Source organism: Meles meles, chromosome 7 (genome assembly GCF_922984935.1).
Source record: "Meles meles chromosome 7, mMelMel3.1 paternal haplotype, whole genome shotgun sequence".
Taxonomy (NCBI): Eukaryota; Metazoa; Chordata; class Mammalia; order Carnivora; family Mustelidae; genus Meles; species Meles meles.
In genome coordinates, this window is record NC_060072.1 from 145,221,943 (window position 1) to 145,248,105 (window position 26,163).

At 53.8% G+C, this 26,163-nt stretch overlaps 1 protein-coding gene and 1 long non-coding RNA gene across 3 annotated transcripts in view; one reads left to right on the plus strand and one right to left on the minus strand.

Annotated features, from left to right (window-relative positions):
- PFKFB3 (6-phosphofructo-2-kinase/fructose-2,6-biphosphatase 3) overlaps nucleotides 1-18,644 on the minus strand; it is a 73,408-nt gene extending 54,764 nt beyond the window's left edge. The window contains exon 1 of one of the 2 annotated variants that reach the window (XM_046010954.1): nucleotides 18,530-18,644. In XM_046010954.1, the coding sequence (XP_045866910.1) occupies nucleotides 18,530-18,545 (16 nt within the window). In that variant the 5' untranslated portion in view covers nucleotides 18,546-18,644. Of the gene's footprint in view, nucleotides 1-2,038; nucleotides 2,059-18,529 lie in introns of those variants that run through there. The other variant, XM_046010955.1, reaches the window with a different exon arrangement.
- Nucleotides 11,646-14,881, plus strand: LOC123945953. Its single transcript, XR_006819538.1, has 3 exons — nucleotides 11,646-12,161; nucleotides 12,923-13,063; nucleotides 13,300-14,881. It is a non-coding gene; the product is annotated as an uncharacterized LOC123945953 (long non-coding RNA).
- Nucleotides 18,645-26,163: the final 7,519 nt, after the last annotated feature.

Genomic DNA, 26,163 nt, shown 5'->3' on the forward strand with positions numbered 1-26,163 from the left:
ACCAGAGTGGGTGACCAGGGGCGAAAGACTAGTCTTCCGCAGCACTCCCCACCGGAGCTGCCCTTTAGGAGGAGGATACTGGGTGTGGACACAGAAAGGCCAGGGAAAGAACAATGCGTCTGGACTTTTGCTCCTAGCCTCTCCCTAAGTTGTTTATGCCTTAAAACCCACCGTTAGGGTACCGCCCCTTGAGTTCCAGATCTTTAAAATCAGTTCAAATGGGTACTGAGCTACTTTGGCTTTAAGAATCCTCAATAATCTGAGGGAGGTGGAGGCGGAGAGGACTTGCAGACAGACGGGAACATTTCACCTTCTCTACAGCACCGTTTAGATCTTAATCTGAGATCTAAGCACTACTTAGCTGGGCTGGACTGGCTACCTGGATGATCTCCAAGTTCTTGATACCCTGCAGGAGACACATATGACCCAGGAAGCTTAGAAGGAATCACCCGAGACTTACTGAAAGGGAAGTATGTGGGCCTTCAGAGACAGCATCTAGATCTCTGAAAATTACATCCAGGGCAGAGAGGAGACCAACTCTGCATGCTGCCTCCAGCGGAAGAGGGCTCAGTTTGGTTTTTTCTGGCTGGGTTTTGGTAAGAAATTGCAACCAGGTCTGCTGGAGAGCCAAGAAAAACCAGATATTGCCTCTTTATACCAATTGCATACTCCCACCTTCCTCCCAGGGATGCTATTATGGGTTTTGTTTTTGACAATTTAATACATGGAGTAGAGGCAGAAGTGGATTCCTAAAGAGCTCTTGTCTTTTCAGAAAGTGTGAAGCTATTATTTCATAATATGAATCCGAAACTTCAGAGAGGGTTACCTCCTTTATGCATCTGCCCTCCGGGCTTGGAGTCTCCAGTGTCAGACACTGAGGGCCACAGAGCGAGTCAGAGAAGCCCAGGTGCTTCCCTCCTGGCCTTTCTGGACACCGGATCTGTGCTGCCTTAAGGGCTGACATGAGTCCAAATTAGTCACCCCTCCACTCCTCAGTCCTTACTGCGTGGGTCCCCCTTTTAGTCCGGTCAAGGCACAGGGGCTGGACAAGAGGAAGGAGCATCAGATTTGGAAAGTGGATGGGCCAAGCAGCAGGCGGAACGTTGGGAGACCGCTGGATCCTGTCATCGCATGTCACACTGCATGGCAAGATTACAGCTTTACCAAGGTGGAGAGCACTTATAGGCACAATGGGTCAGACATGCCCTGCTGGAAAATTTGACTTGCTGGTGAGACAGGTGGCCTCCTCCCTCTCAGGTGGCGCCGGCATCGTCCTCTGGCCCAGGACGACCTCCCTCTTCATCCCAGGTGGAGAATCCGAGATATGGCTACACACGGCGAATGACCTCTCCTGTCATGAGTTCCATCCACGAAGAAACCCTTTGCCACTACTCCCAAAGTGCCCCGTTCCACTGAAACAATCGCGTCATGAAAGGCCTTGGAGTATGGCACAGCAAACTCCGATCTGAACTGCCCCACTTTCTGACTGATCAACGTAGTCGCCCAGTTGCACCTGGTTCCTAGAAAGACCTCCACCAAGTTCATTCCTGCCCCTTCTCCATAACCGACCTGAAACTGCCCTCCCGCGACCGGTCTGCTGTGCCCTGGGGCAGCACTGCGGCAGGGGACCACATAGGACCACACGAGTGTCGCAAACACTAGCCGACGGCCTCACGAGGTCCTGGGAGCTCTCAGCTCAGGGCTAACTAACCACCCGGTCCCTGGAGCACGGGGAGGAGTCCTAGAGCTCGGTTCCCGCCCTCCCGCGGCTGAGTCACTCTCCGCAAGTGAACTCCAAGTCCTCCCGAGGAACTCAGACGCGACCACGGCCCCAATTCATTCCCGGCCGCGGGGTGGGGGTGTTCTCGGCCCGTGGAGAGGAGTCTGGGCCCCACACCGGGGACAACTGGCCCTCAGAAGTGGCCGCGGTTTCAGGGCACCCCTGTGGCCCACGGCGCCCGTGCGGGCTGTTTACTGATGTGGCTGACACAGAACATCCCGTCCAGCTGCGGAGCAGGGACCGGCGTCGGGCACTTACGAGTGTCCACTCCCCAGAGAGAAACAGCGCGCTCTGTGGCAATCTCCTTGCTCTCCTAAGGCTCCCCGCGTGCCCTGCCCCCTGCGCCCCGCCCGGACTCCGCGAGCACCTGCCGACCTATTTCCGCGGGCGCACGGACCTGATGGGGGGGGGGGGGCGGCGAAGGAAACGAAAACAGGCCACTGGGCGGAGATGCTCCGAGCCTCCAGGAGGCGCGCAGCTCTGCCGGGTGCACGCCGCGCCCACGTGCCGGACCCGGCGGCGCGGGGCAGGCTGGGGCGGCGCCACGTGAACGCGGCGTGCGGGGCGGGGGGGCGGGGCGGGGCGCGCGCTGACCGGCCCGTGCGCCGCGCCTGCAGCCAATCCGGCCCGCCGGCCCCGCCCCGCCCGCCCGCCGGCCCCACCCCGCGCCGAGCGTCCCGGGCTGACCCGTCTCCCAGCCGGCCGGTTCTGCAGACCTCAGCCGGGCAGCGGCTGGAGCGAGGGAGCGGCGGCCCGGCCGGCTCTGGCTCTGGGGCGCCCCCGGCCTGCGAGGCCGCTCCTGCCCCACAGCGCCGCCCCGACAGGAAAACTGGCGCGGGCGGGGGCACCGTCCAGGAAGCCGGGGTTCGGCCGGCAGCCCTGCCCTCCACCTGCCATGGTCCTTAGCGCTCTGTCCCCACAGTGCCTGGGTCCTAGGAGGTATATGGAAGGGATCCAGAATATGCCACCCCAAAATACGCCTCTCTGGCATCAGGGTTATTTTGTGCTGGTTATTTCTGAGAAACCGCAGACACCCAGGAGCCCCGCAAAGTGTAAGACGCCCTTCTGCAGGGGAATTGCACGCAAAGGGGGTCTACGCCAGGACGAGAGCGTCGCCCACACAGCGCCTCACTCACACGCGCGGCGGGGCAACTGTTCACCATACAGTCCGCCTTCCCACCCTCCTGTGAATGTTCTTTCTTGCCTTTGAGGCCCCGGACCCTTGTCCCTCTCCTTAGCTCAGAAAGGTCCATGAGGCCCAACGGTCTGGCGGTTCGAGTCTAGTATCTTTGTGGGACACGTGAATGTACGCGCATCACTGACATAACGAAAAAGTGGCTTTTTCCTTCCCGATTATTTTCTATGGGGGCAGGGAGAGTCTCAGCCAAGAATGTAAAAGGATAAAGAGAAACGTATTTTTTCTTCCCTATAATATGTAGATCCAAGGTGTTGACATCCAACCTATGTAGGTTTCTTTTGCCTTTAAATATCCCTATTTGTTACTTTAAAAGTAATAGACATTCATTGTGAAATGACTGGGAAATATGGAAAAAAATATGACATATTCTGAGTTGTGTTTCCTTCCAGGCTCTCCTATCTGTGCAGATTATTTTTAGAACCTCAGGAAATCTGGCATTGGCCTTCACCTCTGCACTGAATTTATGATCTACTCAATGTCATCACTTAAGGGAAAACAGACATCAATCATGAGGATTTTTATTTTCATAACAAGGCCAGGAGTAAAGGAGATTCAAGATGAGTGGGAACAGAGGACTAGATTCACACTTTGTGAGCCGTCCCAAAGGAACTTCACAGGTACGTCTATAATTGTGAAGGGGAAAAGTTATCTTTATGAGATGCCCTAAATGGCCAAAGTTATTCAATGTCACTATTAGAGGGACAAGCCGACCCCTGGTCTGTTGATGGAATGCCAGTAAGAAGGACACACAGCATCTATGCAGTTTTCTTGCCAAACATGTTGAATCTAAGAAGGAAACCATCAGGCAATTCCAAATTGAGGGGCTGCCTGCAGAAGAAGTGGCCAGGGTCTTCACAAGTGTCAGTATCACTAAAATAACAGGAACTAAGGCTGCACAATTCTTCTAGATAAAAAAGAGACTTCTGGATAAATGTGTGACCCTTGATTGCATCCTAGATGCAAAAAGAAAAAAAAATATAAAAGACACAACTGAGACCACTCAAATACGGAGCGGCAACTAGGTAACAGTCCTGTGTCCCAGCAAGGTTCCAGCTAGGATGAAAACCGTATGGTAATAATTTAAGAGAATGCTCTTGTTCTCGGGAAGAACATGCTGGAGGACTGAAGGATGAAATGTCGTCTGCAGCTCATTCCCTGATGGTGCGACATCAAAAGAATCAACGGAGGAGCTAAGAGGGTCAGATCAACAGCCGGTGAATCCAGGTCCCAGAGGTCGATCACTAGGGTCATCCTGCAATGCTGCTGAAGGCTGAACATTCTTTAAAGTAGAAGGAGACAGAAATGAAAACTTCCCCAGGCCAGAGCCCCTCCTTGTCCTTGCACACATTTAGTGTCCTAACACACAGTCAGTGCTCAGGGGCCAAGACTGCATTTCTGCGTCATCAAGCAAACACAAGTCAAGCAACCCAAGTGGTGTGTTCGTGTAGCTACACGAAGAAAATACATGTGAAATTAAAGGGACAAGTCTGTGGCGAGTGAGTCCCTAAACCCCAGGTGTTGTAGCCGATGTTTGGTGTCGAGAAATATTTCCCATCTGCTTACAAGGCACGTCTCCGGAGGACAGCTCTTCCCTCTCTCGGAGGCCGTGTAGACACACACACACACACACACACACACCCCAAATGCCTGAGAGCATCACGTGGTTCAGCAAGGGGGCCACGTCAGTGACCGACTTTGAGAAGGAGCGCAGATTCTGCAACTTCTGTTTCAAATCAAAGAACACCATGGACATTGGTTATCAGGAGACTCAGTGGGTCAGAGAGGTCTCCTGAAATCGAGGCCTCCCTTTGGCCAGTTCGGCTGCGATGCATTTCTGGCTGTTGGTTAAGCATTGTTACGAGAGGCCAGCAAAGCCTGTCTTGTGCACTCGTTCAACAGATGTCAGCAGTGGTTCTCACACCTTCTAGGGAGACCCGCTACCGCTGATCTCTGGTGCCTTGCCTGGTCCAGGGCCACACCCTCTCAGAGGTTCTGTTTCCTTTTTAATGTCTACCTGACAGCCGAGGGGATCCCGACGGAGAATGTTCCCAACTAGAATAACGTAGGACACAAGTGAGGCAAGGTGGAGAAAGCAGCGTGGAACCAGAGTGGTCTCCCTTGGAAAAATAGGTGTGTAACTTGCTAGCGGGGGGAAGGGTGAAGGAAGGGTGCTCTGGAGAGTGAAATGAAATGAGACACCCCAAAGTCAGTCATGTGAATGAGTGTACGGGTTGAACTACGCCTAGAGACCTAAAGGCTAGAAGTTCCCTGAGCCACTCTGGGAAGGCTGCACACCTTCTATTCCTTTTTTTTTTTAAGATTTAATTTATTTATTTGATAGAAGGAGAGAGAGGGAGAACAAGCAGGGAGAGCAGCAGGCAGAGGGAGAAGCAGGCTCCTTGCTGAACAGGGAGCCCGATGTGGGAATCAATCCCAGGACCCCGGGATCATGACCTGAGTCCAAGGCGGACGCTTCACCAACTGAGCCACCCAGGCGCCCCACACCTTCTCTTCCTTCCTCAGCAGGTCAAGCTCCCCTAACCACACCTTTCATATGATCGTTGTGAGGAAACAGTATCAGATTCTAATGCACTTTGAAATTTCGATCAAGAATAGAGATTTAAACAACCGCAAGTCAGAGAATGATATTGTTTGAGGGCTCTTATGTGCACGGCAGCATTAACGTTCCCATAAATCACCTGAATCACCTGAACATACAGTTCTCAATCATCCACCAGGCACGAGGCAGGGCAGCAGGAACACTGCCCAGGGAGTTTACTGTCAAGTTGGGGAGACGGAAAGAACACAAATTATAGCCCAAGAACCATGAGCCCCTCCAGCTTGAAGACTTCAAGGCAGACTGTGGTTTGAGTGGGGCCTTAAAGATATGGCACGGGGGCGCCTGGATGGCTCAGTGGGTTAAAGCCTCTGCCTTCAGCTCAGGTCATGATCCCAGGGTTCTGGGATCAGGCCCCGCATCGGGCACTCCGCTCTGAAGACAGCCTGCTTCCTCCTCTCTCTCTCTGCCTGCCTCTCTGCCTACTTGTGATCTCTGTCTGTCAAATAAATAAATAAAGTCTTTAAAAAAAAAAAAAAAGATACGGCACGAACATACCCTAGGAGGGAGCTGATGAGGAAAGCACAGCTGGGAGGGCGAGGGGCACGCAGGGAAACCCAGGCAGTAAGACAGCTGACGTCAAGAATTGGGAGACAGTGTTTTCAGGGGCGAAGGCATGGTCAGCAAGATGTGAGCAGCAAAAGTCTCGAGAGGGTAGACTTTTCCTGAGGAAGACAGTACCTTTCCTCTAGATCAGGTAGATAATATAGTCCCTAGTTTACAGAGGGGAAAATCATGCAGGGCAAGGCTGATTTAAGAGCTAAACCTACTCCCCGCTTCAACCCAACAATACCAAAGTGGATGCTTATACCAGCCAAAAGTCAGGTACACACAGAGTGTTCGTGGTGGCTCTGAACGTCACAACCCAAACCAGAAACGACCCAAAGTGAGCATAGAAGGGGGATGATGAGCACGGAGTGACATACGGAAGTGTTGAGTCACGTATTGTATATCTGAAAATAGTAGCATGCTATATGTTAATTCAATATAACTAATCCCAGTATGGATTAAAAATTTTTAAATAAAAAAATTTAAAAATTAAAGAAAAACATCAAAGGGACAAGATGTCAACTATTCGCACAAAAGAATACTACACAATAGAGTACTACTAATACACATAGAATGCGACGTTTCTAGATGTAACAACACGGAAAAAATCCGGAAGAGATGTTGAGGGAAAGAAGCCACGTTGAAAAGATACATTAATGCACAATTCCACGTAGTGGATTTCGAGAATGAGCAGAACTTACTCCTAGCGAGAGAAGTCAGCCTGGTGGTTTCTGCTGAGAAGCAAGGGCACCAGGGAGCCTTCTGGGGGGTACTGGAAATGTTCCGTAGCTTGGTCAGGCACTGGGTTACACGGATGTACCCGTATGTATAAAAAGCATCTGGAATGTGTACACTTACTACATGTACGGTATGCCTAAGCTTTAAAGAGACGTAAAATGTAAGCCAGAAACCAGAAAAAGAGTGACGTAGGTCTTGCTGTGAACCACTAAGGACAAAAAATTTACTGCCCCAGAGCATGGCGGAGATATGGCATGTTGTGGAAGGAGGCTGGCTTGCCACGATGTGTTCCAGTTGGAGAAGAAGGAAGGAGGACAAGGACAGATGCACGAGGCAGCAGGGGAGGGAGCCCGGAACGTAGGTCCCAGCCTCAGCCCTCCGCCTATCATCCGTCCGCTGGGACAAAGTTTGTAAAATCTCTGCATCTTTCTGCTTCTCCAGAAAATGCGGACAAAGCCTTGCTTCTCGAAGGCTGAGAAACGAACTGCCGTGGAGGACGATGAATTCCTTTTGTTTGTTTTCTGGAACAGCTTTATTGAGCTATAAATCACCCATTTAAAACTGCGCGATCCAATGTTTTTATATACTTGCAGACTCGTGTAAACATCCCAATTTTAGAACCTTTCCATTACCCCAAAAGAACCCTTTAGCTGTCACACCTCCACATCCCTCCTCCTCAACCTGTAGGCAACCACAAATTTACTTTCCTTTTTCTACAGATTTGCTTTTTTTGGACATTAAGTATAAATGAAATCACACAATCTTCTGTGAATGGCTTTTTCACTGAGCAAGTTTTTCAAGACTCATCTGCTTTGTAGACACAGGATTCCTTTTTCCTGTGGCATGCTATGTCGTTGTATGGATATACCACATTTTATTTACTGATCAGTGGAGGCACATGGGGGTGTGTCCAGTTTGGGGGTATTGAGTCACGCTGCTCTGAAAATCCATGTGTATCTTGTTGTGTGGACGTGCTTTCGTTTCTCGTGGGTAGACAGCTAGGGGCGGACGTGCCTCGCCTGTACCCTCAGAAGCGATGGGAAAGCCAAGGAGAGAGGGATGAGATGAGGTGAGGGCTCTCAGCTGGGTGCTCAGGGAAGGCCTCTGTGAGGAGGAGAGAATCAGCCAGTGCTTCGCAGGAAAAGCTCTGAGGGATGAATATTCCAGGCAGAGTGAACATGGCCCCAGGCCACGACCTGGCACCTTGAAGCACGGAAGGATGGGGCAAAAGCAACCAGGGGATGGGATTAGGCAATGAGGCTGGAGAGATGACCAAGCATCTCTCATTCCGTTCCAACTTCTCCTTTTGACATCGTTTCAACCTTACAGAAAAACTTCCAAGCACGAGGAATTTCCCATGTATCCCTCACCCAGACTCCCCAATCTACTCTAACATTCTCCACATCTGCTTTATCATTCTCTCTGTATGTTAGTACTTCTTTTAAATCTATATTTTATACATAGAAGATAGTACATAAGTTAACATTTTTAAAAATTCATTCCTATTATTTTTTCTGAACCATGAAGATAAAATTTGCCCCATTTCTTAATCCTTCAGTGCATATCACCTAAAAGCAAAGATGCTTTCCTACATGCATAACTACAATACAACCATCAAAGGCAGGAAATGAACTTGAATTCAACACAGACGCCAAATGCATTTGGCCAACTGCCACGCTAATGGCCAGGCTCCAGTCCAGCCTTTACGGTCAATGTCCATCTCCCTGTCTGTCTCTATCTATCTATCTATCCAATCTGGGTCTCTACCTCCAAGGACCTAATATTTAAAAGTACCTGCTACTTGAAATGGACTCTCTAAATAATTTCGTTTCTCCGTTAAAACTTAAATGTCACTGGTAATAATAGAAATGAGCAACCAAAATTTAAGACTACAGTTTTAGGTTCTACTTTGGCGAAGCAGGTTGCCCGTACTCTTCTCACCGTGTGTTCACTTCATTCCAAAGGCGCCCACGACTGATGCACAGAGGGCACGCGAGTTGTCCTACAACTATCTTATGAACCATAAAAACACAGCTTTGGGAACCGCTGATCTCCTAAACAAGTAGGAGAAACCATTCTTCTTCATTCTTTCTTGATCTCTGGGCCCCAGGCACAGAGACCAGGGTCCATCATAACCCCTGGTCCATCTCGTACACGCATCACTGATCCCTGAATGGCCCTCTCCTACACCGTTTGTTGAAGGGATGTAATAGACACGCAGAAACCCATCAGCCAGCAGACATCCAAGCTTCTCACTTTACCTTCCATCGAGATACACGTTCCCCCATCCCTGCTCCTGCCTCCCTCCAAACAGGAGTAACCATTACCCTGAATTTTAGAAAAGAAATACTGGTTTTGTTAGGTACATATTGCTTCAAAGCATATTGTTCAGTTTTAGGCATTTTCATTTTATTTAGAAAGTGTTTTACCGCATCTAATGTTTTGCAATTTTTTTAAACGGTCGTGACAGCATCGAATACCACTGTCTCTCCATGTGGGGCTCACCTAGACGGCGGCGCGACCCACACTGGGTTGCTGAGAGCTGCTCCTCTCAGATGGAACATGGCCCGTGCAGGAGATCCTCTCCGTGATGTGCCCAGGAGGGACACACCTGGTTACAGGGGATGTGAATCCCACCTTTACAAGAAAATTCCAAACTGTTTCCTGGACACGTGTACCACTGATGTGCCCATCACGATGTATCAGAAACGCTTCTGACCCACATTCTCTCCAACACCTTACTCTGGCAGACCTCTTTGCTTCTGCCAACCAAGTCGGGCTAAAACGGGGTCTCCCACTGTGGTCTCCACGTGCGCTGTCTTGGGCCCTGAAGAGATTCAATGTCTTTATCTCCTTACCTTATGTTCCAGAGCACCTGATTTTTAAAAGGTGTTACCAGTCCTTTGGTTCTTCCTAACAAATGGGCAGAAGACATGACCAGACGTTTCTCCAGAGAAGACATCCAGATGGCCAACAGACATGTGAAAAAGTGCTCAGCATCACTCGGCATCAGGGAAATACAAATCAAAACCACAGTGAGATATCACCTCACACCAGTCAGAATGGCTAAAATTAACAAGTCAGGAAACGACAGGTGTTGGTGAGGATGTGGAGAAAGGGGAACCCTCCTCCACTGTTGGTGGGAATGCAAGCTAGTGCAGCCGCTCTGGAAAACAGCAGGGAGCTTCCTCAGAAAGTTGAAAATAGAGCTACTGTATGACCCAGCAATCGCTGGGAATTTACTACTACTGGGTATTTACGCTAAAGATACAAATGTACTGATTTGAAGGGGCAGGTGCACCCGACTGTTTACAGCAGCAATGTCCACAATAGCCAAATGATGGAAAGAACCCAGATGTCCATTAACAGATGAAAGGATAAAGATGTGGCACAGGGTACCTGGGTGGCTCAGTGGGTTAAGCCTCTGCCTTCGGCTAAGGTCATGATCTCAGGGTCCTGGGATCGAGCCCTGCATCGGGCTCTCTGCTCAGGGGTTGGCGGGGAGGCTGCTTTCCCCCTCCCCCTCTGCCTGCCTCTCTGCCTACTTGTGATCTCTCTCTCTCTGTGTCAAATGCATGAATAAAATCTTTAAAAAAAAATGTGGTGTCTCTATATATACAATGGACTATTACGCAGCCATCAAAAAATGAAATCTTGCCATTTGCAACAATGTGGATGGAACTAGAGGGCATTATGCTGAGTGAAGTAAGTCAGTCAGAGAGAGAAGTTATCATATGATCTTCCTGATATTTAAGAAAAAAGACAGAGGATCATAGGGGAAGGAAGGGAAAAATGAAAGAAGACAAAACCAGAGAGGGAGACAAACCCTAAGAGACTCCAAATCTTAGGATACAAACTGAGGGCTGCTGGAGGGGAGGGGGGAGGCAGACGGGGTCACGGGGCGACGGACAACGAGGAGGGCACGGGACGGGATGAGCACTGGGTGTTATAGGAGACTGATGACCCGCGGCCTCTGCCTCTGAAACCAGTCATACCTCAGATGCTCCTTAATTGAATTAAATTCAAAAAATATGAAAAAAAATTTTTTAAAAACCTTAGTTCCTTCTAACAGAAGGCAGGAAAAGGAACACAGCCACAGAGAAAAAAGGACCATCTCGCCGCCCAGGACAGCTGGTTCATCTGTCGCGTGGATTATGATTTTATGGACAGGCCACTTATGACTTATCAGTAGGTACTCCAAAATGAATTTTTTTGAAGTTTGATAAGGTTAAGAAATGTCCTATAAAGCAGCCGTGACAACATGACCTTTTGCTTCATTCAAACGACTTCAAATAAAACGTGCGGCTTCCATGCGGGATTTGCACAAAACGTGGTTTCAGCCTGAAGTCGATCCCTGCTTCTGTTCTCCGGTCGCGGTCCGCAAACGTGATTCATGGTGAAGTGGGCGCCCACTGACTCACTTTTTTATTATAAAAGCATGACATTCAGCTCGTAGGTTTTTCGCACAGAACCCGGCGGAAGTGCAGACTCAGAACCCTTTCCCGTGATGACGAGGCGGCAAATTGATGACAAAATTCCCGTTTGGTTTTCTTACAGGTCTGTTGGCGGAACGGCTTTGAGACGGGTCTCCCGCAGTCTCCGGGCTGCGGCCCGGACCCAGAACATTTGTTGGGCTCTTTCCTTTTGTTGTTCAAACGTTAATGAGGTTTTAAAACCAGTTTCTCTGAATGAGGCCAAGAGCCTGGGGCCCGGGGTTGGCTGGGGGCAGGTGGGGTGACCAACCGCCCCGGGAGCGAGGAGGCCGCTGCTTCTCGCTGTTTTCCAAACCAAACAGGGGAAATCTGGGGCAAACCAGGCTGAGTCGGTCCCCCCCGGCCCAGAGGCTAAGGGGGGCCGCTGAGGGCTGGGCTGGGTTTGTTCAGGAAGCCTTTCTGGAGTGGAGTTTTCCCCTGCCCTACAATGAGCCCTTCACAGGCTAAGGAAACCCAAGAAGGGACAGAAATTAACCGGCGGTTGGGTACCACTGACACAGAAAGCCTGGCCACATGAAAACCCACTCCTGCTTCTCTCCCGGCTTGGACCATATCCGTGCGCAGCGTCCTTGGGTAAAACACATCAAAATAGGAAGAATTCCTCATGTATGGCAAGAATACTCGACCCTGATTCTGAAAGCCAGCTTGATCCTAAACAAAGTGTCTGTCCAGCAGTTGGCCCGGAGCACAACAGATCTTTCTAGAATGCTCCTTGCTGAGTCCCAAGCCTCTGGAACCACGGATACAAAGTGAACCACTGCCTGGGGAGATCCGCTACTCTTGTAGGTGAGTCAATGGTCACTCCACGGAGCCCCGCCGGCCCCCGCCCCTGCTGGCCGCACAGCCCTTAGGATAACAACCCATGTCCTCGGTACCCCTCCGGGTCACCTAGAGCAGCTGCAGGAATCCTCCGTGACTCACTCTTTCTCTTCCCCTACACCCAACCCCTCCCAAACCCTGTGGTCTGTGCCTCCCTGCGCCTCCCCTTACAACCATCTGTCCCTCCCCTCCCCACCCTGACCGCACCCAACAGACCCCCAGCTGGCCTCCCTGATGCACCCTCGTCACCCTGCACATCAGTCTCAGGAAGGCAGCCACATGCTGCGTATTTGGCTTATAGTACAAAGCTAATTCATGCCACTGCTCTGCTTGACCGCTCCAAGGGCTTCCTGCCCCACCCCAAATTAGAGGCCAAGGCCTTAGAGGAGCCCTGATTTACAAGATCTGCCCTGCTACCCTTCTGAATGGTGTCCTACACACACTTGGCTCCGGCCCCACTGGCTTCCAACACTCAGTCCACTGTGGCCACAGGACCTTTGCACCTACACCCCCTGCTAGAACACTCTCCTGACATTCCACAGTCCACGCCACACTCCCTTTGGTCTCTACCCAAATGTGCCCCCACAGTGACCATCCCACTTAACAGCCGCTTGCCCCCATCTCCCTCCTCCTCTTTCCTGCTTCACTTCTCTCCATGGCACTCGGGCCCATTAGGCACACTCTGTATTTACTCACTTCTCTATTTACTGTCTGTATCTCCCCATTAGAATGTAAAAATGTCCCACGGAGGCAGGCAGCTTTGCCTATCATGGTCACTGCTGTACCCTCGGCTCTTCACCCACACCTGGCCCACCAGGCGCTGAACAGATGTTTGCTGAATGACTGAAGGGCATGGGGAAGTGACTGAGGTAAGACCACCGGCTAAGAGAGGCACCAGCAGGCAGGGACAGCTGGCTGGCATCCAGCTGTGTTTCCTGCCTTTTCTACTAAGCATCCTCAGCTGCCGAGTCTATAACCTTCCCTTTCCTCGTGTTCCCCCAAATGGTTATTTTGTGAATGTCCCCAGGGAAATGTGGCCCTTGCAGATGGTTGACTGTGCGTGGGGCCTCCATCCCTTCATCCAGGTTCTCTGCTTCCTCCCAAGGCCTCCTGGATCAGAAAGCCCCCAGGAGAGGCCAGATGCCCCCACGGCATACCTACCAGAAGCCTTGAAGCATGACCACTCGGATCTTGCAGAAGATCCTAAATGACGCTCAGAGCCTTAGCTGCAAGGGAGTCTCGGAAATGTGGCTTACCACTTCCCATCCTGCACAGGAGAGCAATCACGCAAGAACAGTCCTTTCAAGACGGTGCGTCACTCCCTACTAGTGGCCTTGAAATCAATTTACTGGAAGCAGACCAGAGTCCTTTTTAATGAGATGGAACAGATGAGAAAAGATCACAGTGTACTATATGTTCTGGGATGAGTACTATTTCATGAAAATGTCTGTCCACGCATCAATCCAAACTATTACATCAGAATTTCTGGTGCATCAGACTTTTTAAAAAGCTCCCTGATTAGTCCAAATGTGTGGCCAGGAATGAGAGCCATGGGGTCTGGTCCTTTCCGTAGGAAAACGAAGTTTCTGTACCCATGACTCCTGAAGGGGATCCCTTCTGCCCCCTGCAGCCAGCTTGGCCAAGAAGCTTGGGACACTCCGTGTCTGTGTGACCAGTGACTAGAGGGAGCTGACTCAGATTTGGAGGGAATCTTAGTTCACACCTTCTTTTTCCTGATGGGGAAACTGAGGCCACATGCTCACAAGTGGCTTGAGATAACCAGCCATTACCTGACACGGTGGGCCTGTCACTACCTGGTCTCCGAGTTCCCGGGCCAGTGTTTTCTCCCCAATGCCATGGTTTTTCATACACATCACCCCTAGGCCCCCTTCCTTGGGGAGGAGTCAGGGACACGCTGCAGTCACGTCAGGAACGAGCTCCGAAATGCGCAGGGAGCCCTAACCTTATCCAGTAAGTCACTGGGCCCCGGGGAAGGAGAACGCACCCCAGGACCCAGCCTGGGGACACAGACTCCCAGAGTGCAGAGCAGGAGCCCAGGCCATCAAGGACGGCACCAGCCCAGCCCCTCCTAGAGACGGTCTTTTCAGGATCTCCTCTCCGCACGGCCGCTGGGGAACTGGAGAGAAAAGGAAAGGTCCAAGGGCTTACAGTCCAAAAATACTGACCCCAGGTAGCAAAATCGTAAGAAATGCAATTGATTTCCCTCCTGCTGCCCGTGGGTGAGTCGCAGGAATTCCGAAGGGGCTGTATCCCTTGCCATGGTGGTACTTGGGTTTTGCTTCTGTTCCCTCAGCACCCCTGAAACTCAGTGCCCAGGAGGCACCTGTCAGCTCAGCGAGCAGCTATGGCCTGTCATCTGGCTGGCCCCTCTCAGCTCCACGACACCAACTGGGGTTATGGGATCAGCACCAGTGACAGCAGTATCCTGGGGCCACCCGAGGAGAGGCAGAAGGCTGGGGTTTTCCTGGGGAGACCCACCTGCATTGGTCTCTCGAGGATCCTGACGAGTCAGTCCCCTTCGTCTGTCTCTCTGCTCACGGCCAATGTGAAAGAAGTAGCTGGTTCCTAACCGCGGACCTATCGGACTCTATGATTGCTGCCTGGCGGCGGTCATTCTCCTCATCCCCTCCCGTCTGGTCCCATCATGGACCGTGCTGGAAAGCACAATGCAGGGGGTGCGTCCCAGCCCTGTTCACCACACAGCTTGAGGAGGGAATGAGACAAGCCCCATAACCCCCGGGACCCACGTGTCCTTCATGTGTACAGCAGACACAAGGCCACGTGCATCAGAGGGCAGCTGGGAGGTAAGTGCACACACGGGAGGCACTCGGGGGATGGGGTGCTCGGTGATGTCAGTGTGGCTTCTGACCATCAGGACTCGGGGGGTGGGGTGCTCGGTGATGCCGGTGCAGCTTCTGACCATCAGGCAGGACCTCCACCCACTACTCCCCGGTCCCTCTGAAGGGAGGGGGGCAGTGCGTGGTGCTAGGATACTCGGTACCCTACTCTCTGAAGACAGTGTTACAGACTTGTTGACCAGAAAGGGCCCTTGAGAATTGCATCAAGACCCCGGCCTCCAAACAGAGCCACACACAAACCCCAGGAGAAGGGCGTCCGGAGGGAGAACTCCCCCAGCCTTCCCACACAGCTCAGCCCGGCTTTCCTCAGTCAGCTGTGGTCTTCCTGCGGGAGCATGGCCTAAGCTTTTCCTGCCCACCCGCCTTCCCTTCTCACGGTAGCACATTTCCTCCTCTGACTCAAACCAACCTCAAGGCCAACTTCTCCAGACCTACTTCGTCCAGACCAAACTTCGTCTTCGACTGAACCCTGGTCCCCACCATGGCCACCATCACCCTGGAACCCTCCGAGAAGTGAGTGTTCACATTTCATCCCCACCTGCCGGGAGGGGGATGGTCACTGCTGCCCGGGCCGGTCTCAGTCCTGTCTGTTCATTCGTTGACACTCGGGCCTGCCTGACTGATTGCAACACCATGGACCAGGTCGGGGCGGCAGACTGTGGAGGTCTGCCTACAGGGAGGGAACTGCCAGATCTTATCCAACCAGCACCTTCCGAGCGCCTGGTATCTATCTACAGGCACTCAATCTAGAGAATGAATGAACCAATGAATGAATGAATGAATGACGCAGCATGCAACCTCTGAACTCTGCATTCAGGAGATAGCAGGCACATTCCTCGCACATTCTTGACACCCGACCATCACCTAAGACCCTGGGCTGGTTATCTGTTTGTCTCACCAGATCCACCCTCCACAAGAGTCTGCCCAGTTCTGCGTCCCAGTGGGCGGACCTGCAAGCAAATTCACGGGCCAGTGCCCTGAGGTCAGAGGGAGGGAGGGGCAGAGGGGCTGACTTGCCCAGTTTGTTTTCCGGAGGAATCCTTAAGGGAAGGTCAGCTCCCATCAGGCCACAGATCAGGCCACAGGCTCCTCAGCCCCTTAGGCTGGGGTGGTAATACCCAGTGTTCTGTACTCTTTTCTTTGGCTTTCCTACACCCCACCCAAACCTCTGTAATAGTGCCTTTCTTCAATTTTCCTCAGCTCACCCCATATGCGAGCATGCCCCGTGCTTCTCGCCAGGCCTCTGACAGAGCTGATCCCAAGGTCTTACCTGTCGGGGCACAGAAACACCACATGGGAAGGGAATGAGGGGTCCAGTAACATTCTAGAGGTTAGCTAGAAGGAAGTCCTTCGGCTAGCTTCTGTTGGTCTTGGGGTGGGGAGGGGCGGAGAGCAGGAAAGTCTTTTCCTATTTTTTAAATTACTTTCTTTGAATAGTTACTATATTGATTCAGGTGGCTCCGAGCCCAAAAAGACATGAGTCTTTGCACACACTCAAGTCTCCCCCACCTGGACAGTTTCAGGGACAGAGCGCTGAGCCCCCCTCACCGGCAGCCCTCTCCCCCTCCAGCGGCTCCCAATGACGTCCCATCACCGCACGGAACAGACCCGTCTCCCCACAGTTCCCACTTGCGCTTCCTTCGAGATAGGAGAGCACAACTCAGTGAAGGGTGAAGTCCCTCCTTGGACTCCAAGCCCTCCAGGGTCCCTGCCCTGGCTGACCGCCGGAGCTTCCACAACACCCAGCTAGGACCTTCAGGAACGGCGTTTTCCCTCTGGCAGTGCTCTCTTCAGACTAAAAAAAAGAAAAAACCTTAACATCTAGCAGTTTGCAAACGTCTGGTCCTGCGTGATCGATCAGTGCCCTCTCGAGTGCAATCTCCACGCATACAACGTCACTCAGCAGCCCAGGTGTTTCTTCCCTCCGCCATGCGGAAGCCCCGCTCCCCTTCTCCCCCCAACAAGTGCTGGGACAAGCTGACGGGCATCCTTGCCTCCTGGGAGTTTGCCAGCAGAGACCACAAGGAAGCGAGCGCAAAGAAGGGGTGAACTTGGCACACCTGCGACTGTTCCCACGGCAGCTCAGCGCGGGCAGGTGACAGCTGAGGGAACCCCCCGGCCAGGGCACCATGCCATACCAGGAATCAGGGAGACCCCGAGGACAGCAACCGTGGACTAAAGGGCATCAGCTGGCCGAGGACCCCGCAGAGCTCTCCGGCCCACTCTCCGAAGCCGTCGCCTCACTTCTCACCATCCCCCCAAAGAACAAGGAGGGCCGACCACCCCCTTCCCAACCAGGAGCTCCTAGTGGCATCTTAGCAACCTCTGTTTACGGGACAAAGGCCAACAGGGCAACACGGGCCACCACAGCACTGACCTATTAATCCGAGTGACGAGGGGAAGGAAGAGAGGGCGAGAGGACAGGGATGGAGGCAAGAGGGAGAGGACCACGCAGCTCAGTCCCAGGCACCCGGGCGGGAGGGGTGGCCTCCTCTCACTTCTCGCCAGGTGGGGGTGCAGAAGCCTTGGGTCCTGAGGGACAGTGGGTCAACGGAGCCCAGGCCCCTCCCGGCCCCAATAAAACAGGAAGGAGTCGGCGCTGATTGCAAAGTAAAACCGAGTCTTCGTCTCCACCCGGGGGCCAGCCTTCCAGCCCAGCCCTATGCCGACTTGGGAGCATCAGGGCCTCCGTCACCTGCCCGCAAGATGAGGCCAAATAAAGACAACGGGGGCCCCTTTCGGGGCAGGGGGCCACAGGAGCATCCGGGGCTTGCTGACGGGCCCTGTGCGCCCACCACGCCCCCCTGCAGAGGGGACGGTCCCAGTGCAGGAGCCTGAAGGCCTGCAGGTGGGCCGGGGGCGGGCGGCGCTCCACGCAGGGGGCCCGGGAGGGAAGGTCTGGCTGGAGGGCGCCCTCCGAGACCAGGCCCACCTCCTCCCATCGGTTTGCTTTCCTGCGCCCGTCCCACCGGCCCCCGTGCGGCGTCCCTACTCCTGTCCATTCCGCCACACTAGAACCCGAGGCTCCGGGGCGGCCCGAGGACCAGTCGGCGGGCGGAGAAAGGCGGCGGCCGGACTCGCACACAGACCTGCCTTCCCCACCCGCGCGCCCGCGGCCGACCCTCCCTCAGACCCAGTCTGCAACCGGAGTGCGCGGCCGGGACCCCACGCGGCGACGCGGCCGCCCCCGAGGGCCCCCAGGCCGCGGATCCGCGCGCGAACCCGCTCCCGCCGCTCCGCGAACTTGAACGCCGCGCGCCCGGGGTCGCTTCCAAGTCGCGCCGCTCGCACCGGCGCGGGCACGTGCGGTGGCGGCAGGGGCGGCGCGCAGGGGCGGCGGGCGCGGGGAGCCCGAGGGCAGGGCGGACCCGGGGACGCGGGAGGCGGCGGGGGCGGCGCGGGACGCAGGGGACCCCGCGGCGCGCGGGCCGGTGGGCTCGCGGGGACGGCGCCTACCTTTCCTGAAGGGCATCGCGGAGGGGGGCGCCCCGTGGGGCCGGCCCGGGACTCCGAGGCCGGGCGACGTCCGAGTGGCAGCCCCGCGGCTCGGGGGCGCCCTGGCCGGGCGAGGGCGGGGGCGAACGGGACATATTTGGGCAAAGCGGAGCGCGTCACAGCCGGAGGGAGGAACCGCGGCGCCGCGGGCGGCGCAGCCTCCGGGGCGGGCCCAGCGGAAGCCGCTTAACCCCTGCGCTCCCGGCGCGCCCGGGGCCGCGCACCAGCCCCGCGGGAGCAGGGGCGGTGTCCGGCCCGCTGGTCGGCTCCTGCGGGCGGTTCGGGGACGCCCTCCCAGGAAGGGTCTGGGAACTGTACCCCGCGCTATCCTTCCGCCCTCGGGCATAGGGGGACGGCTCAAGGGGCTGCGCTGGCTGGAACTGAAATGAAACGAGGGGCGCAGGGAGTCACCCCTACCAGTGCGTCTCTGGGAGGCTCCCTGGCCACCCTCCTTCTAAACCGTCAAGTCTTCCCACTCCTGGGCTCCTGCCCCCCTTTATTATTAACCCCCCCATCCCCCCCACGCCCCACCAAAGCAGCAATTACCACCTCTGTCGAACATTCTGGTTTTCTCCTTTGGTCCCTGCTGTTTCCCGGGAACCTGGAGCAGCACCTCACATGCAGATCGTTAAATATGTCACAAATAATAAAAATAATGGGACTCGAGGAGCTGTAACCTAGAGAGATGGAGGAGGGAGACCATTCCGCACATCACTACTCATTCTGCCTCTGTAAAGGCCAGCGCCTGGGAAATACTTCATTATTTGATGGGATCAGATACCTCACAGGCTGAGAGTTAATGCCTGTGGAAAGCCCTATTTTATACTGCAACTTGAAGAAATGTTACGAACAATCTCCTGATCTAATACTTAAGACGCACGTGCAAATAGCAATTTCCCCACTTTCTATGTAGTGAAAAAAGCTGTCCAGGTGAACTGAAAACTCAGTGGGTTGTTTATTTTTAATCATTTATTAGAATCCGTTTCCTGGCCTGCTCTCTTTTATGGGTGGCAGTCCAGACTCCTGCCCCACATTCAGAGGGAGCCCCTGTCTGGGGAGAGGGACGTAACTGTTAGTTCAGACTAACATAAAGGTACTATCAGTTGGCTTGGGACACCGCCCCGGTGGAGCCTTCTGGAAAGACACTGTTGCACAGGGTTGGCTGGAGTCTGGGATCAGGAGCTCTCAGACCTCAGCGCCTGTGCCACAGGCCTCATGAGTGTGGGTGTCAGTCTGTGCAAGAGGAAAAGGAAGTGAGAGATGGGGGGGTTGCCAGATTCAGGGCTCTGAGAGATTGTTGACTCCCTGCCCCGCTGTAACACGCCGCGAACCTGCACTTTACTCCTTGGACTCACGTGCAAGGAAAGCCAATGTTATCTCAGGCCAGATAAAGTGGGCAAGACTCCTGTCTCAGTGAAGCCAGAGGACACGCACTTTGAGGTGGGTGGGCCTTTCTTCCTTGTACTTGGCAGCTTTATTGCCTTGTGGACTCACGTGCCTGATTGTAAGAAAAGTACATTTGGGGGCGCCTGGGTGGCTCAGTGGATTAAGCCGCTGCCTTCGGCTCAGGTCATGATCTCAGGGTCCTGGGATCAAGTCCCGCATCAGGCTCTCTGCTCCGCAGGGACCCTGCTTCCTCCTCTCTCTCTCTGCCTGCCTCTCTGCCTACTTGTGATCTCTCTGTGTCAAATGAATAAATAAAATCTTTAAAAAAAAAAAGAAAAGTACATTTGGTCTTTGTCCCCAGTTCCTGGCACGCGACTCCCAAGACCCTTGGAATCTGCGCAGGAATGAGGAGTGTTTGCACGCTCGTGAAATGACTGCTGGGGCAGGGCACCGAGGCAGCTTCGGGTGAGGCCTGGTGGCCAGAAAGACCGCATCGTGCCGGGAGGGTTGGAACTTTCGATGACACCTGTCTACCTCCAGGGAGGGCAGAGGGGCTGGAATTGGAGTCGGATCGCCAGTGGTCGGTCATGCCAACGTAATGAAAACTCCATAAAAACCCTGAAATGACAGGGTTCGGAGAGCTTCTGGGTCGGTGAGCACAGGGAGGTGCTGGGAGGGTGGCGTGCTCGGGGCGTGGAAGGTCCACACGCCTCTGCCCTCCTTACCTTGTCCTTGGCGTCTCTTCCGTTAGTTGTATCCTTTATGATAAGCTGATAATAACAAATAAGGCACTTTTCGGAGCTCTGGGAGCCATTCTAGCAAATTCTCAGTCCCAAAGGAGGGAAAGTTGTGGAGACCCCTACTTCGTAGCCAAGTTGGACAGAAGAGTGGGTACCCGGGCCCGCAGTAGCAGCGTCGACACCTGAAGTCTTGTGGGACCGAGCCCTTCCCCACCGGGTGGGGTCTGCTGACTGCAGGGAGTCAGGTCAGAACTGAACCGAATGGCAGGACCGAGACAACTGCCTGTTGGTGTGGGAACCGCACCCAGGTGGTATCAGGAGCCTTGTGAGAAAACGGTCCTGGCCCATGGGGCCTGATCTCCCCACTTGGAGTGTCGCCCTGTGGACGAACAAGGGCATGGGACTTGTCGCTGTCTTGCTTCTGTCGTGCTGTGGATAATTCCGGGACACTTGCTCTTTCCCTCCCAAGCAGAGCCGGCCAGCGGGGGTTGCTGTTGACATTTCACAACTGGAAGAGTGTTTCTGCTTGTCCTTGGCACCAGGGAGGGAACGACCTCGGCAAGTTCGCACAAGAGAGAAACGAGTGGCATGAAAAATCGGATTTGCTCAGGAACGAGCTCATGGCAGCCAGGCTCCAGGACGGACTGGGAAAATGGCCTGGGATAGGGGGACGCGGCCTTCGGTGTTGGACATGGAGGCAAGAGATGAAATGATTTAAAATGGGGAATATATTCCAGGTGCTGTCAACGATGCAGTGTGAGCCATGGAGTGCTGTCATTCTGTCACTACTCTTGGAACTTCTGACGGCGTCCGCGGACATTTGTGTCCTCAGTCTAATGACTGTTGACTTAACCCCGCTCTTCCGAGGAGCTCTCCACACAGCAGAGCGTGGTCCGAGACTCTCGCCTAGGCCCCAGTTACTGTCCCTATAAGACGGTCGCCATCAATAGCATCCTCTGGTCACTGAGGTCCTGAGGGCCAGGGCGTGCTCCAGTGTGCGGCGGGAGAGCAGGCTGGAGGGCTGGGCCTCCGGGGCAGTTTCTGATTTAGTAAGTCCAGGGCGTGGTGCAAGAATTGCTCGGGAGAAAGCTTCTCGGTTGATAAGGATGTCCCCAGTTCTCCCAGGGCCATCCTGCGCTAAGAGACCCAGAGAGGGGCATGGAACTGGGCTGTGGGGTGAGGGCCCCCTGAGAACTGGATCAGAATTGGGGATCCTTTCACCTGGGCACGAGCCGCCCCCTCCTCTGGCATCGATGACCCACTGGGTGCCACACCACCCCCCCCACAGGCTCTTGAGGCAGGAAGGGCCAGGCCCAGAGCCGCTGGTAGTCTCACTGCAGGAAGCAAAGGGCCCTCTTCCCAGATTGCTTTCCCAGTTCCTAGGCCAAACGAAGGCTTTCGTGCCATCTCCAACGGGAGGGTGACACTCAAAGAGAAGAGGCCTCACACTTTCTACCCTGGAAATCCCTCCCGCCCTCTGCCCCTCCTTAGTAGGCATTTGCATTTTCAAGCCTTTCCTCTCTAGTTATAGAAGGCGAGGTTTTGTCTCCAGTGAAGGAATTCAGGCCAGAGGAAGAGGGAACGTTCTGATCGGGGCCAGGAACAGTGGGAAGGAGTGTGTGAAGGAGGAGGAAGGAAGAGGCGTGTCTGGGGACGGGGACCGCTGGGCGATAAGGTACTTGACAGCCGTGCCCCCTCTACCAGGTTCCCCAGTGTGGGAGTCCGGTGGGGGCTGTCCCCGCCGCTGGGCATCCCCCCCCCCCGACTCTATGTCCCTTGCCATGTATGCTCCTCGCAGTTTAACGCTCCTGCTGCCTTAAGCTTTCCGGCTCCTGGGGTTCTGCCAAGAGGTGACCTACAGCCAGCCAGCCCTAGGATGGGTGCGTGAAAGAGCAGGGGTGGGGAGAAGAGACGGGCTAAGAATCCCTGCACGGCTTCCTAGGCTCTGTGACATGCCCTCTTGGAGCCTCACTGTCTTGTCTGTCAAATGGGTATAATGCAGTCTCCATGGACTGCGGTAAGGGTTCGGTGAAACTGCATTTGCCGGGGGCACAAGTGCTCAATGGCAGGTGGCTGCTGCTATTAGTAGTATTAGAGCAGGAAGCAGGGGCCCTGGGGTAGGGAGAGGGAAGGGTCCCAGAGGAGGAGAGGAGCAATGGGGAGCATCAGGGAGAGGCAGTGTGGAGCCTGTGGGCGGGCCCAGGAATGCTGGGGCTGAGCTTCCACGGTGTCGCGCAGGACAAAGGAAATCCTGCTGCCTGGGGATGAGCTCTTCAACTGCCCACTACCAACCTGTGAGTGTGTGTGCACGTGTGTGTGTGTGCAGGTGCACGCGTGTCCCTCTGGGTAACTATGAACGAATCAGTGATCCACAGTACTGGGAAAACCGTAAACATTACAAGTAGTTATACGGACACACCTAACTCACGGCTGTTGGTTTCTAAACACCAGTCTCCGACTGAAAGGACCAAGAGACCTTGAAGGGCTGGAACAGCGAAGTACAAGATGAGCCCAGAACACCTCATGGTGCCAGAAACAAGGAATCATTCTGCCGAGGTACCAACGGATGACGACGACGTGTGCAAAAGTCACAGGAGCCGAGCTGAAAGGGCTCGTCCGAGCCACTCTGAGCAAGAAGACAAACTGTGGTAGGAACGGATCGTGCCCCGTAGAATAAAGGGAGAATCCGTGAGTCCATACCGACATAAAGAAAGAAAACACTGACAAAATACCTACGGAAGGAGGGCAGGCTCTTCCTCACAAAATCTAGAATTTACGGAAATGACTAGAATCCTAAATGTAGAAGGAAAGATGTGGAAGGAATCATAGAGCTAGAAAAGTAACCATTGGGCAAAGAGCACAGACCTCATCGTTTCCGCGGAGGAGCAGGACCATGGGTGGGCGCTGAAATGAGCGAGCAGTGGTGCGGTGAGGGACAGGAGATTCACCGTCTCATAGTTTCTCCTACAAGGTAATCACGGATTACCAAGGGAAGATGGTGACCTTATGGCAGAGGAATCTGGAAGCCTCCTGGAGCACATCATCAACATCGAGGTCTCCGGTGATGGCCCAGTCGGCCTCAGGTGCCTCTTGACATACCGCACTGGGGAGGACACATCACACGTGTAGCGTTCTTGCCCAAAACGCATCGCCTGAACTGGACCTTGAGGAAACATGAGACACCAAAGATATAGGACATTACAAAAATAACCGGCAAATAGTTCTTCAAAAATGTCAAAATCGTGGAAGACAAGGAGACTGAGAAGTGTTCTTGCTGAAAGGCAGCTGAGGACACATGAAGGCTCAATGGAAGAGGTGACCTGGATGGCGCCCGCACCCCACAGGGACGTTGGCAGGACAGAGGGTGACAAAGGAATAGTATTGTGCCAATATTAATCTCCGGATTCAGGTGACTGTACTCTGCTGCTGTAACGTCTGGGGAATTGAAGGGGAGGGATTCTTTGTCCTCTTTGCAATGTTTTTGTGTTTTGAAATTCAAAATAAAAAGTAAAAAACAAAAACAAAAACAAGAAACCTTAAAAAAGTAATTATAGAGGCTGCAGAACTCACTAAATGAGAGCACTCCCAAACTGATGTGGCTGTGTAATCCACATCAGGCAGATGGGAACTGCCTAATTTCCAGCAGCACGAGGAGGAGCATTACCGCAATGTAGTGACTTACTGACTCTTGATTCTGTAGGTCGGAAGTCTCGCGGCGAGACTGGGGTCTCCGTTCAGGGTGTCCCGAGGCTGGAATCATGGTCACAGGCGGAGCGCCCACCAGGAGGCTGGAGGAAAACCCTGCTTCCAAGCTCACTCCCATTAGCAGAATTCAACTCCCGTGGTAGCAGGAATAAAGTCCTTTTCTCCTGCCAGCTGTCAGCCAGGGCCCCTCTCAGTTCCCAGAGGCTGCCTGTGTTTTTGCCACGTGGTCCCCCTCAAGTCAGCCGTCCAAGCAGGCCCATCGCTTCTCATGCTTCGACCTCTGACCCCTTCTTCTGGGATCCGAGGGAGAAACTCCCTGCCTTAAAGGACTCAGGCCTGTGCAGATCATCGCCCTGCCTTAAGCTCAGCTGAGTGGGGATCTTCATTTTATCTGCAAATTCTCTTCATGGCAGTACCTGGATTAGTGTTGGACTGAATAACGGGAAGCTTTGTGTGCGCCCGGCCAGGAATCCTGGGGACCGTGTGGGATCCTGCCCACCACAGACAGTAACTCCCTAAACCGAATAAATGGGTACAAACTGACAACAGGTTTGGGGAGGGGGGGGAGCTTGGTCTAATGCCCTAAGGACATGCGCTCTCCATGCCCACCAAATCAGTCTGACCTGGCTCAGAGAGTCTCCTCCTTCCGCATAATCCTCCTGTTTAAACGGACTGTTACTCAGCCATAAAAAAATGAAATCTTGCCATTTGCAAAGATGTGGATGGAATAAAGGGTGTTATGCTAAGCAAAATAAGTCAATCAGAGAAAGACAATTAGATGATCTTACTCACATGTAGAATTTAAGAAATAAAACAGAGAATCATAGGGGAAGGGAGGGAAGAAAAGTTGAAATCGGAGAGGGAGACAAACCATAAGAGAGACTTATCGTAAGAAACAAACTGAGGGCTGCTGGAGGGGAGGGGGGAGGCGGATGGGGTCGCTGGGTGCCGGGCATGGAGGAGGCCACGGGATGGGATGAGCACTGGGTGTTATGGAAGACTGATGACTCACAGCCTCTACCTCTGAAACCAATACAGCATACGTTAATTAACTGAATTTAAGTTTCAAAAAATGCTTTAAGCCCCCCCCCCAATCCTCCTGTTCAAACTGATTCCTATGTTCAGCCCTGACTATGCTGAAGGTAATTAATTATCTTCTTTCCAGTTGGTTTCAGAAATCAGGATCTTGTCTCTAGGGCACAGATTCTGTTCCAATCCCTGATGTCCCCGTGGCAGGGGCGAACCACTGGATTTATTGCTCAACTGTCCTTGTGGCTCGGGCTCCACAGGGCCCAGGCCGTCACAGCTGCGGCGCTGGGAATGTGTGCCTGGAGGCTGACCAGCTCCCTGGCACTTGGGGACAAACTACCCCTTTCTTCAGAGGAGTCGGGGAAGGGAGGCTCCAAACTCGGCGGTGGGCCTGTGCGAGCTGTGCGCAGGGCGAAGCCGGCCGAGCCCCGGGCTGGGGTGGCATTGAGGAGGGAACCACTGAACACCTCAGAAGCCTAAAGGAGTCCAGAATGTCACCAGGCTGCTCTCGGGAAGCTCACTCTCACACCAGTACAGGAGCCGGCTTTTCGTTGTTGTTTTTTCTCACGCTCTAACGAACGTCTGATTCCCGTGGAGGCGTGTGTTCGCCCCGTGTCACGGCCCACCAAGGCGGCCTCGGCTCAGGAGCTGGCCTGAGTGCCCGGCCAGACAAGGACAGGCCTGAGAGGCCGCTGTTCCTGCTGCGCCCCAGCCTTGCCCAGGGAGCTGGCTTCT